This window comes from Malaclemys terrapin, chromosome 3, assembly GCF_027887155.1.
Source record: "Malaclemys terrapin pileata isolate rMalTer1 chromosome 3, rMalTer1.hap1, whole genome shotgun sequence".
NCBI lineage: Eukaryota > Metazoa > Chordata > Testudines > Emydidae > Malaclemys > Malaclemys terrapin.
In genome coordinates, this window is record NC_071507.1 from 28639609 (window position 1) to 28653638 (window position 14030).

At 38.3% G+C, this 14030-nt stretch overlaps 1 protein-coding gene across 16 annotated transcripts in view; it reads right to left on the reverse strand.

Annotated features, from left to right (window-relative positions):
- Window positions 1–1651: 1651 nt before the first annotated feature.
- The window catches only part of NRXN1 (neurexin 1), a 1243173-nt gene continuing 1230794 nt past the window's right edge, over window positions 1652–14030 (reverse strand). For all 16 annotated transcript variants that reach the window (XM_054022355.1, XM_054022354.1, XM_054022352.1 and 13 more), the window contains one exon: window positions 1652–4938. In XM_054022355.1, coding sequence (XP_053878330.1) covers window positions 4634–4938 — 305 coding nt within the window. In that variant the 3' untranslated portion in view covers window positions 1652–4633. The remainder of the gene's footprint in view (window positions 4939–14030) is intronic.

The window sequence follows — 14030 nt, forward strand, 5'->3', positions numbered from 1 at the left end:
GCTAGAAACCTTTTTTTAAAAGAACATTGAGATTCTCTCATAATCACCTGACTCCAGGAGCTGGGGCTTTAAAAAATCATCAGATATTGGTAGACTCAAAAAAAAAAAATATGAATTGGCAATACAGAGTAAGCCATATTCTCACATGGTGATAAAACACCCTTTGTATTGTGCTGAATTTAAAAGTGACTTTCTGTTATCAATGTGATAATATACTGAGTTTAAAAAGAAACAATCAAATCCTCAATATAAAGCTATTGTGCTGAAATATAAAGAGGACACAATGAGAGGAATAATGCCTGCAGCTGTTATTTATAACACACTAGAATGCTGTTTTCATTGTTCTAAGATTTCCCATCATATGAAACCGTTCTAATTACCTGGCTGAAGTGATGATTGATTATGGAAGCCAACACTTAAAGCAGCAAATAATGACTGATGATATGAGTGCAGAGAGGCCATTAGTTTGTTTGAAGGGAGAACTGAATACAGTTGTCAGAGAAATGAACAAATACAGTGGGGCTTAGGACTGGAGGAATAACCATTATTACTACATTTCCTTTCATTAATTAAACATAAAACAAGTTCCTAAATATATGATAAGCTATATTTATAAAAGCCATACTGTAACCACAGTTTTAAAGCAGTTCCGTTTACAGTTTTGTTGTTACATGAAATATGTGCAGGTGACATTTTAGAATAAATAAAGTCAGCAGAGTTATGCTGGTTTCCACCACTTGGAGATATGTCTTGCTTTCTCTAGAGAGTTTGGGCCCAGTTAAGTGAAGTACTTAAGCATGTGCCTAACTAGGCCTATATAAGTAGTCCTATTGAAAAGAATGGGATTACTGATGTGCTTAAAATTAGGTACATGCTTAAGTATCTTTCTGAATTGGGGCCCAAAGCATTTAAGCATGTGCTTAAGTCTATCTTTATTCAGCAAAGCACTCAAGTTCATTAACTTTGGCACATGCTCAAGTCAATGGAATATAAGCACTTGCCTGTATTTAAACAGGTGTTTAATGGCTTGCTGAACAGGGATGGACTGATGAACGGGAACTAAAACTGGTTGAAAGTTTATATGTATTTGCCAGGAACAAATTGTAGAGAAATGAAAAGTTTCTATTTTAATTTTTTTCATGGATTTAGAAACTAATTTGTCAACAAAATAAAAATCATTTTCCCTTCTAAGTTTTCTTCCCATTTCCCTACTTTTTGGCATCTTTTTTTCTACAGGAAAAGGGGATGGGAGGGAAAAGTTATGAAATGTTGAGTTTTCAAAAACAAACCCCCCCAATTTTTATTTTTGGTTAAATTAAATACATAAAAATGGAAAATTCCAGCTGAAATAATTTTTGCAAAATATTTCATTTTGGATTAAAAAACATTGATTGTTTTAATGAAATGCTTTCACCTCTAAGGTTGGTGATGGAGCCTTCAGTTATGTTGGTGAGCACGTACTCTCAAAAATAGCTCCTTTGACGACAATAAGAATACTCACATGAGTCACTGCTCACCAACATAGTAAAAGATGCACAAAAGTAGACCTGTAATTAAAAGAAAATCCTGTCACTTTAAACTATATTGTTTTCACCATTTTATGATAAATATCATATATAAAACAAAGGTAAGAGAAAAAAACAATGCAACATTTGTATTAAGAAACATTTTATTAACAAAACAGTAAATTCCACTTGCTTAGCATTTCCAATAATGGATAAATTGGCTTTGCAACAAATCAAAAAAATTCGTTAATATCTATCACAGAAAGCACTATAAGGTTAGGGCATTGGGCCTCTTTTTTGATTTCTTGGGGATGAAATCATTTCACATATTATTTTAGTGTTTTGTTAAAAAGGCAACACTATACAGTAATAGAAATGAAGCTATCTCAGTCAAACACATAAGATTGTTATAGATATGGAATCCAATTTTTGTTAGGTATGTTAGGTATTAAAATGTTTAAAACATTTTAATTCAGTTACTGAAACTTCTGATGCTCTTATACTTCTATGCATCTTCATTGTTAAATCATGAAATCAAAGAGAAAAAGGAGAACCTCCAGAAAGAGTTGTAAATAATGTTTGCTTTTAACAGTTGTACACCCTTTATTCCTTGATATATTTATTTAGTTAAAATATTCACTTACTGGCATGTTAACTGCTTGAAAGATAGCCTGGTTGCACCTCCTAGGCTAATACAGTCAATACCAAGCTGGAAAGAAACATTTCAATCTGCCCAAAGCATACATTGTACCATCTCAGAATTCCTATATACAGGTTATCTTTGCCCTTCCATATACCTTTCAGTGCTGGAAATCTCAGTTCTGAACATTACCTGGCAGTCAACTTATTTTTTCCCCACTGACTAAAAACATCATGATTTTAATATTGATCTTGAATATACCTATTCCTTGTCTTTCCCAGAATACAGCTGACTAACAAAGGTGGGGAAGTGAAGAATGCCACAGGAGAACAATGATCTATTTTTTTTTTGAATGGATTAAAAAAAATTCTGTGCAACCTCACTTTCACTTTCTGCAAACAATCATAAAAATAAAAATCCCATTACATATACACTATGATACGCACCACAATTTGCTTGGCAACCACAGTGGCATTCTCAGATATATGTCCTCTCTGTCCAAGATAGATCGCTGTACCAGTTCCCACATTTTTCATCAGCTACAGTGAATAACACACAAGAAGATATGTTGGCCCTGCTGTTTAAAGCTAATTTTAAATTCTTTTTTCCTGTCTGTAAATTGTGAATATCTATATTTCTCCTAGGAGGCCTTCCAATGATTCAGAAGATTTCTGTTGAACTACTCTCTCTGTCTAATGTATTCTCTTTGTACCTCTGTATAAGTGATATGTTAACTCTATGATTTATTGCTGTGAACCCAATGAAACAATATTAATAAAACCTTAATGTATAAATCTATAACATTATGATATTTAATATGTGCTTAACTAATATATGCAGCAATTAAATTTTATTTTAAAATATGATCACTGATCAACTTATATTTCATCGCCAGGTTATGTATCATGTAATACTATGGAATCAACTTAGCTTAAAATACTTTCTCATATGACAAAATGCAAACCTTTGAAAAATGTTTAGCAAGATGCATCTCAAGTTATTTATTTATTTATTTATTTAGGGGAAGGGTAATTCCTCAGTGGAAGTAATTTAAAGTGGTAGACCTTTTTAGGTCTCTTACCAACCAACTGTGTAGTAAAAGAATGCCAAATACATGCCGTATGATTCCTATTAAGATTCACAAGGAATTAAACTTTTTCATAGTTTCCTGGAGAGCAAGATTTCTGTAAAGGAAAACAGACTATTCAGTGATGTAACCTTGATTACAGCCCAAAAGTCACTTTACCTTGCTAAATGATAACTCGTTTATGAATGTGATACATTTATGGGAAAATCTGCAATTCTGATTGACTTTATTGATGTACATGGGGAGCAGGGGATGGGAACTAGAGGGGAGAGAAAAGTTACAATAGATATATATTTTTTGCTTTTTAATCCACTTCTTTCATACAAACTACTATAACTGAATTGCAACAGAATAGAGGCTGTACAGGTGAGAAAAAAATTAGCTGACTCTTATGTACATTCATACACATCCCCTTAGTATAATCACTACACTGTAAATTTAAAAAAAAAGGAAGAAATTTGTGACAATTTATAGTGGCTGCAAAAAACTGAATTTATGTCTGTTGCTCCAGATGTCATAAAACTTTCTATATCTAGGAACACTTAGAACATTGAGTTTACCAAAAATGGCTGAAGAGCAGATATAGTTTGCATTTTCTATACAACAGGCTATAAAACATCACTTATCACGGTCCAGAAAGCACATATAGATGTGTTTTATATAAACATATGTAATAACATATTAAGCGTGCATGAAAATTTCCCAATGATTGCATCTATGTTTGTTTGCTTTTTGTGAAAATGTGCCTTATATTCCACATTTTTTTGTTTTGTTTTTGAAAATAAGGCCTCCATACTATTTCCTCACAACCAGAAAGGGGCTTTTTGAAAATGTTTTTACATAAGTCTTCAGAAAAGCCAGCACTTCATTTCAAATGCAAGTTTCCAATCAGTTTCACTGCACCAGGTGGCAAACTTTTTATGTTTGCTTGTTGAGTCACCATATATAATGACAGTCTTCTCTGGCAATAAGACTAACTTACTTCTCAAGAAAGCGCTAGCACTTTGGCTAAATCCAGAATCATAGGTAGCTTCTTTTTTTTTCTGTATGTGTGTGTGTGTGTGTCTGAGTTTTGTTTTTTTATTTAGTTTGTTGATGTTGTAGTAATACTCGTTGCTTTATGAATGCGTGGTATCATCATTGTCTTTCAGAAATGTTCCAGCAACATAAAGACAGGCAGAGTAAATGAAAACACTGTGGATATTTAGAAATTTATTGGCTCCTGTTTCTGAAAAACAAGAGCATGAAATGCTTGTTTTTAAAACAGTCTTTCCTTTCTGATTGCGTTCCCTGTCTTCTTTTTTTTTATGTGCTTCATAAAAAGTAAAGTAAATAAGTTTGTATTATGTCTCAGATAAAATGAAGACTATTTCTATACAAGTGTTCTCTTAGATGTTGGGATCAGACATAGTATTCCTTATCCTTATTTTTCTTGTTCTTGTTGGAACTTTTAGCACTGTTGGGCTGTTTTTCCTTAATCACAGCCCCATTGGACTGTGCTGAGTTACTGATGTAGTTTCGACTCTCATCTACATGGTACGAGCCTTCATCTCTGTTTCTGTACTTGTACATGGCATAAAGAAGGATTAGGATACACAGTGCCGCTGCTGCAACGATTCCAACCACCATGCCTGTTGTGCTGCTGGATTCTCGAATTACTTCAGCTGAGCCTGGGTATTCTCTTCCTCCTGCTCTGGTAGGATTTGCTGTAGGTAGATGATGAAACAAGGGAGAGGTTATTATTGAGTTTGCACACTGCAATTTTTCACTCTGATCTACCTGCTACAGCCATGTATCAGTCCAATAGCACTCACTTGTGCAGGCAAAGTAGATGTTTGTCAAATGTACAATACCAATGCCTCATGATCACTGAAAAGCACTGAAACACTTGGGTATAGATCCTGCAGCCAATTTCTTTTTCATGCCCATCAATTTGATTAAACAGGCTTTTAAAATAAAAGACCTGAAAAGCTCAGTTTAACCCTTAAAAACAAATTTGTCCTATTGCATTTATTTTACTGCAAAGTGTCCTTAAATGTTTTGAAGTAATAGGCGCATCGTGATAATAGAATATTGATGCTTGGAGGCAGGTCCATTTAAGAAAGCATCTCTCTCTAGTATGAGAATTACAGGAAATATTCTGCTTGCAAAATATTTTACTAATAAACTAATCTGTGCATGCAAAAAAGGCTACTTTAAAATTATAGGGCCAGATTCTCAGCAGGGTTGCAAAATATCTCACTACAGCCTGTATCACAAACTGTCTCCCCACATCTCCACTCCCTTCACTGGTTTCTGCCCTCCTTTCACATTAAGTCCCTGCTACTTTTCTCCCTTTCAAGGTACTATGTAGCTCTGCCCTCTCTTCTCAAATCAATTTCCATGCCCCCGCTGCTCTGTACGCTCCAGCCAAACCTCTCTCTTATCTGCTCACTTTTCCTTTTTCACCCACTCCCACTTCTTTCAAGCTGCCCTTTATGGTTGGAACAGTCTCCCAAGTAATAACATTAGCTTTAATAACATTTTTAAATCTGTTAAGTATGGGCTCTATCCTCTAAATACTCACCACTATTTCATGAAGCATTCAAGCTGACAGACCAGACTCTACTCTGCACTATTCAGTTTTGATCTGCATTGTATTAACTTGTGTAAAGTCTTCTGGGTAGCAACTGTTATTTGTTTGGTACTTTCTACCTACTCAACAGAGCTTGGCATATATCAATAGCACTAGTAATAGATCATTTATGTGTCATTTTGGAGTTTAACACCTATCCATGGTATATATAATATATACTATATTATAGATGATTTTATTTATTTATTTATTTATTGTAACTTCCTGAATGAGAAGAGGTAGGTTAACATACCTGGAGTGTCTGTGCTTATGTACAAAGCGATCACCTTTTAAAACATACCAATTATGTCCTAGATAAAGGTGAGGTCACCTTGATATTTGCAGAATTCCCTATAATTATACCAGTACTTTATACCCCAGAGGCTGAGGGCAGCATAGCCATGACACTTCCAGCCTCAGCTGGTTCCAAAAGCAAGAAAAAAGGATGGTGAATTGAACCTAGATATTCCACTGAGCAGAGTAGAACACTGTTATTAGGCAACCAGGCTGGCTCTTAAAAGCTGCTTTTTAAATAATTACGCATGGCTAAAAATGCTGTCAGTATGATATAAATATTAACTAAAGTATTATTAAAAGCATTAGTATGAGAATGCATTCATAATGCTAGATTTATCAGGCCTCCCCTCAAACCAGCATTTTAGAAAAGTGCAGTAATTGTTGGCAAACCTTTTGCTAGCGGTATACAAACTGACACTAGACCCTAAAGCCTTCTTTAACAATGTGCAGACAAGATGTGAGACTCATTTTAAAAACACTGAATTAAGGGTAATGCCACACAGATTATAAATATTGGTAAGATGATGGCAACACATTCTGACAACCTGAATGGAAAACAGCAACCAGCTCAGGGCATCTACAATTGGTTTATGAAGACAGACAGACAGACATGCACAAAACAAAAGTCTTTTTTGCTTGGCATTACCCCAATGTACTCATTAATTATTTGTGTTCTTACTTTTAAAACAGCACTTTCTGGCACAGTTACCCTATCCTAATGTATCTATTTAGATATAGGTATATAGATTGTGACAGACCCAGACCAGTGGGGTACAGGAGTCTGGTAGAGGGCAAATATACTGGTCACTGGATGAGTAATTTTCTGTTCCCTGAGTGACCAGAGTAGGGGCTGCACTAGAGTAATCAGGAACCTGCTAGAACCATTTAGGGCAGGCAGGCTAATTAGGACACCTGGAGCCAATTAAGAAGAAGCTTCTAGAATCAATTAAGGCAGGCTAATCAGTGTACCTGGGTTTTAAAAAGGAGCTCACTTCAGTTTGTGGTGTGAGTGTGAGGAGCTGGGAGCAAGAGGTGCAAGGAGCTGAGAGTCAGAGGGTGTGCTGCTGGAGGACTGAGGAGTACAAGCGTTATCAGACACCAGGAGGAAGGTCCTGTGGTCAGAATAAGGATTGTGTTTGGAGGAGGCCATGGGGAAGTAGCCCAGGGAGTTGTAGCTGTCATGCAGCCGTTACAGGAGGCACTATAGACAGCTGCAGTCCACAGGACCCTGGGATGGAACCTGGAGTAGAGGGTGGGCCCAGCTTCCCCCCAAACCTCCCAATTGACCTGGACTGTGGGTTCTCCCAGAGGGGAAGGTATCTGGGCTGTTCCCCAACCCACATAGTGAATCTCTGAGGCAAGAAAATCTGCCAATAAGCACAGGACCCACCAAGATAGAGGAGGAACTTTGTCACAAGATATATAGATATAGATAGATATTACATTACAAGATAACATTTTCTTGTGCTGAAAGGACAGAGGCAACACACTGAAAAACCTAAAAAAACCCAGCCCTGGAATAAATGTTAATGATTGCCCAGCAGTGAGTACTATTTGACTATAGTTTGTATGTTGGTAAAATTGGCTACCCTATGGCTACATATAATGCCTTGAAATATGATTTCAAAACATCATAAGGCTTTATTATGTAGTGTTATAATTTCTCAAAATAATATGCTTTCAAGGTGTATGCCAACTTCCTAAGCAATTGGAGTCCATCTCAAAGCAAACACTGACTACAATAGGCTCTGTTTCTTGATTATACCAACTGTCATAGATGGAAATTCTCCTATTCTGAGTGTGTCACTAATTGTATTACAGAAGACAATGCACTGTCGCTGAATAAAGACTCTTGAGTATTTTTTTAGTGAACTAAAATGAGACAAAGACTTATCTTACTGTATGTGATTTCACAAAATTAATTTCTGCCTGAAAAGGAATGGAACCTACTGAATAAACTCTTGTCGCTACCTGGTGGACTAAAAAGCTGTTCTTTTTCCTTCAAATACAGACATCTGTAACAAATGCTGTCAATTAATTTCACTATTAATGTCCACTAAATGACATCTCGCAGCTTGCTTATATAGGAGACCATTCTTGGATCACTGAAGCCTGAGGAAAGCAAATAAAAAATATTATTTCCAAGTTACCTAAACCCATTTCTTTTAAGTATATTTTCACAATTATCTCACTGACTCGATTTATCTAAAGAAGACACAACCATTTAATTAACATTTCTTAAACTTACTACACTTTCAAGGTGTTTGCTAATTTGGGGTTTGTGATTAAAACAAGTTATTTTGTTTTATTTATGCTTTTGTAAAAAGAGTAATGTGGCTCCCAGAGCAGCTATAGGGAGATGGAGCAGTGTCCATGGACAATCTTTGCCACGCTGAACAGACCTGCTCTTCTGTAGTCTCCATTAGTGTCTCCTCAAAGACATTCAGAACTGTCACCCTAGGTCATCTATTAAACTGCAAAATAAAGCCAATAACTACACAGACCGTTTGGATTTCAGATAATAAAAATAAAGGTGATAAATCTTTAAGAAATAAAAAGCCACACACAAAAATTGAAGCTGCCTTGATTGAATTTAGGATGGTTCAGCGAGGAGCAAAAGAAGAACATAAAACTGGTGTGCATATCATCCCAGTGATAGGAAATACCAGCCGTCCCATCTTGCAATGATCCTTTCTCAGAACAATTGACAAGATGTGTATATTGACTTTTCCTCATTAAGAGTCTTCTTGAAGTTTTAGGAGATCAATTTTGAATTCCTTTTCTACCATATGTTTGAAAAATCTTGTATGAAATAATCACAACTGGGCACAGTTCTATACTGTGTCAATACGGATTAGAACATTATTATAATTCTTGGCTTCCCTTAAAAATGGTTGTACATTTAAAGGGAAAAATTTGACTATTTGCAGTGTTCAGTTTTCATTAATCCTGTGAAAACAAAATTGGAAATGAAGGCTCCCCCGGTGTTTGTGAATTTAAACTAGCCCGCATGTTAAAAAACAAAACCAAAAACAACCCCTTCTTCCCTTCTAGTCATGTTTTCACACAAACAGAGTTTAGGAACTTATAAGAAAAGAATATATAAATGCTACATTTGCAATGAGGCATGAAAGAAATTATTTACATGCATGCAGTAATTTGCACTCTTCGAATGTGTTTGTTCTAGAGCTGCGGCAAACTATTTGCAGGCTATTCAGATTCTCGTGAGCAAGATTCTCTGGGTTTATGAGCTCACTGCAGTTCACACATTAGATTGTCTCATTAGGAAGCATGTGTCTGAAAAAAATCAATTCACTTCCCATTGCATTGGCAGGGGAAAGCAAGCATAAATCTGCAAATATAGAGCTAGACTCTGATTTGGACTATATGCCTTCAATCACATAAATCCCTATGTTGGTTACTCATACCCTGGGTCTGAGACACAAAGGGAAGTGAGTACTGCATGCCTACTTACTGCCCAACCTGGATCCAGTGGCTGGGGACGCAAGGGAGGAATGGAGCTTTGTTTCTGGGTCCCTAGTGGCATTCAATCCAGCAATGGATGAGCTGGAATGGGGAGGTTTCAGAATTTGTTGTTTTTTAACCCCAATAACAAATTTCTACTCCAGCCCCCTGGGGTCAGATGTGGGCTGTGTGTGTGTTCTTTCAGCATGCTGTCCCAGCTCTACGCAGATAGCAGAGATAGCAGACTTTGATTTAACTGCCCAATAAATCTACAGACTTGGTTTTCAGTGAAGGAACTTGGCCAGGTTTATTGCCAACAAAGCACGGTATTGATGCCCTATACTTGCTACAAATACATTTAAGGCATGTATGCCCCTGACAATAGACTGACTCAGTGAATGGCGGGACTTTCCATTCTCCCCTCAGCCAGTCCCCAACACCCTCTCAGAGATATCTCTTTATACCCCAGTACAAACAAGTTATGTATTGTCCCTCTGAAATAGCGAGATGCCACCTCTGACGTATTTGGGTGCCACCCTTTGACATATTTGGGTCCCACCCATTACCTTATACATGTTGGTTCAAGCAAAACATCTCTATTCATCATGCTGTCGTACTGACCTTATCTTTAGGCTGGGTCAGTGTGTTCCTGTTAGCTTTGGGGAATGTGTTTGGTATCGAGGTGTTCTGGTACCACCTTTCTGGAATGTATTTGTGTATGTATTCTTATGCCTAGAACTACTTAGGAATGTGTATTTCTGCAATATCAGCCCTGTTCTTGCCATATTCTGTGAGCAGGCCCTGCCTCTTGCTCACAATTGCTTTATATTAGCAAGTTTTGACCATTATTTTAGCTCAGGCCTCATATGAGGCATCTGAAATAAGGGCTTATGTCTCAGGTCCTCTTTCGACTACACCCTCTTCCTGCCCCCTCACCCCCACCTTGGGAGAGAGGGGGAGGCAAAAGAGAAACTTTAGGAGTTATCTCATAGTCCCAGTGCTTCCCAAGGCTACTTTCCGGATGGTACTCTGCATGCACCACCTTTTGCTCAATACTGTGCCTAAAGACACAATCTAGTCCATGTGCAAGAGCTAGCACACAGTTAGCTACATAGCAGATTTATACAGTAATCTCCAAAATGAGACTTATGCATAATGATTCAATTAGAATGGAAGCTGTGTGTGTGTGTGAGAGAGAGAGAGAGAGTGAGAAAAAGTGATACAATAGTAACATAAAAAGGTTTTATTGTCATTAATGGTGGATCCACTCATGAGATACATAGGACATCCCAATCTCATGCCAAAAACATTTTTATACTAGACCATACCATCATGTATTCTGCATATGACACATTTCACGGGGGGGTGGGGAGGAATGGAAGGGGAATGATTTCAGAATGTTTTAAAAAATTATTGGGGGGTTTGTTGTATAACAGCCTGTAAACTCAGATTCCTTACTGGGAGAGAACTAACATGTTTCGAACTCCTCTAAAAATGACCTAAAATATCTTTGCTATATATCAAAATGCCCCAGCTTTAAGGCCAAATATCAGGACACTTTCCAGAGCTATGAACAAGTGCTGGGTGTTTCACTGGAAAACTAAAAATTTCCTCTTTGCACGGTGTCATAACTATAAAGGGAAGGGTAACAGCTGTCCTGTGTACAGTACTATAAAATCCCTCCTGGCCAGAGACTCCAAAATCCTTTTCCCTGTAAAGAGTTAAGAAGCTCAGGTAACCTGGCTGGCATCTGACCTAAAGGACCAATAAGGGGACAAGATACTTTCAAATCTTGGGGGGGGAAGGCTGTTGTTTGTGTTCTTTGTTTGGGAGTGTGTTCGTTCTTGGGACTGAGAGGGACCAGACATCAATCCAGGTTCTCCACATCTTTCTAAACAAGTCTCTCCTATTTCAAACTTGTAAGTAAATAGCCAGGCAAGGCGTGTTAGTTGTCCTTTGTTTTCTCAACTTGTAAATGTACCTTTTACTAGAGTGTTTATCTTTGTTTGCTGTACTTTGAACCTGAGACTAGAGGGGAGTCCTCTGAGCTCTTTAAGTTTGATTACCCTGTAAGGTTAATTTCCATACTGATTTTACAGAGATGATTTTTACCTTTTTCTTTAATTAAAAGCTTTCTTTTTAGAACCTGATTGATTTTTCCTTGTTTTAAGATCCAAGGGGTTTGGATCTTGATTCACCAGGAGTTGGTGGGAGGAAGGAGGGGGGATGGTTAATTTCTCCCTGTTGTAGATCCCAGGGGGGTTGGAACTGTATTCACCAGGAGTTGGTGGGAGGAAGGAGGGGAATGGTTAATTTCTCCTTGTTTTAAGATCCAAGGGGTTTGGATCTGTATTCACCAGGGAATTGGTGAAAGGTTTCTCAAGGCTTCCCAGGGAGGGAATCCATTGGGAATGGTGGCAGCGGACCAGAGCTAAGCTGGTAGTTAAGCTTAGAAGTTTTCATGCAGGCCCCTACATTTGTACCCTAAAGTTCAAAGTGGGGATACAGCCCTGACTTGTAGATGGTCTCCTAGCGGGATTGGGAGAATCTGAAGTTGCCTACCTCGATGATGTGGCCATTTTTTCTGATTCATGGGCAAAGCACCTGGAGCACCTGGAAAAAGTTTTCGAGCGCATCCAGCAGTCAGGACTAACTGTTAAGGCTAAAAAGTGTCAAATAGGCCAAAACAGAGTGACTTACCTGGGGCACCAGGTGGGTCAAGGAACTATAAATCCCCTACAGGCCAAAGTGGATGCTATCCAAAAGTGGCCGGTTCCAAAGTCTAAGAAACAGGTCCAATCCTTCTTAGGCTTGGCTGGATATTATAGGCGATTTGTACCCCACTACAGCCAAATCGCCGCCCCGCTGACAGACCTAACCAGAAAGAAACAGCCAAATGCAGTTCAGTGGACTGATGTGTGTCAAAAGGCCTTTAATCAGCTTAAGGCAACACTCATGTCTGACCCTGTGCTAAGGGCCCCAGACTTCGACAAATCGTTCCTAGTAACCACAGATGCGTCCGAGCAAGGCGTGGGAGCAGTTTTAATGCAGGAAGGACCGGATCAAGAATTCCATCCTGTCGTGTTTCTCAGTAAGAAACTGTCTGAGAGGGAAAGCCATTGGTCAATCAGCGAAAAGGAATGCTATGCCATTGTGTACGCGCTGGAAAAGCTACGCCCATATGTTTGGGGACGGCGTTTCCAACTACAAACAGACCATGCTGCGCTACAGTGGCTTCATACCGCCAAGGGAAATAACAAAAAACTTCTTTGGTGGAGTTTAGCTCTCCAAGATTTTGATTTTGAAATACAGCACATTTCGGGAGCTTCTAACAAAGTGGCTGATGCACTCTCCCGGGAAAGTTTCCCAGAGTTAACTGGTTAACAATTGTTCTTGGAATAAAACATATTGTTAGTTTTTATATAATCAGTAGTAGGTCTAAAGGTACATGTGTCTTATTAACTCTGTTTTCTCCTAGAACTCCAGGAAAAAATCACAGCCAGTGTGGAACCGAACGTCCAACACTATCTGTGATTTGGGGGGCGTGTCATAAATATAAAGGGAAGGGTAACAGCTGTCCTGTGTACAGTACTATAAAACCCCTCCTGGCCAGAGACTCCAAAATCCTTTTCCCTGTAAAGGGTTAAGAAGCTCAGGTAACCTGGCTGGCATCTGACCTAAAGGACCAATAAGGGAACAAGATACTTTCAAATCTTGGGGGGGGGAAGGTTGTTGTTTGTGTTCTTTGTTTGGGAGTGTGTTCGTTCTCGGGACTGAGAGGGACCAGACATCAATCCAGGTTCTCCACATCTTTCTAAACATGTCTCTCCTATTTCAAACTTGTAAGTAAATAGCCAGGCAAGGCGTGTTAGTTTTCCTTTGTTTTCTCAACTTGTAAATGTACCTTTTACTAGAGTGTTTCTCTTTGTTTGGTGTACTTTGAACCTGACACTAGAGGGGAGTCCTCTGAGCTCTTTAAGTTTGATTACCCTGTAAGGTTAATTTCCATACTGATTTTACAGAGATGATTTTTACCTTTTTCTTTAATTAAAAGCTTTCTTTTTAGAACCTGATTGATTTTTCCTTGTTTTAAGATCCAAGGGGTTTGGATCTTGATTCACCAGGAGTTGGTGGGAGGAAGGAGGGGGGATGGTTAATTTCTCCCTGTTGTAGATCCCAGGGGGGTTGGAACTGTATTCACCAGGAGTTGGTGGGAGGTAGGAGGGGGAATGGTTAATTTCTCCTTGTTTTAAAATCCAAGGGGTTTGGATCTGTATTCACCAGGGAATTGGTGAAGGTTTTTCAAGGCTTCCCAGGGAGGGAAAAATTGAAATGGTGGCAGCGGAACCAGAGCTAAGCTGGTAGTTAAGCTTAGAAGTTTTCATGCAGGCCCCTACATTTGTACCCTAAAGTTCAAAGTGG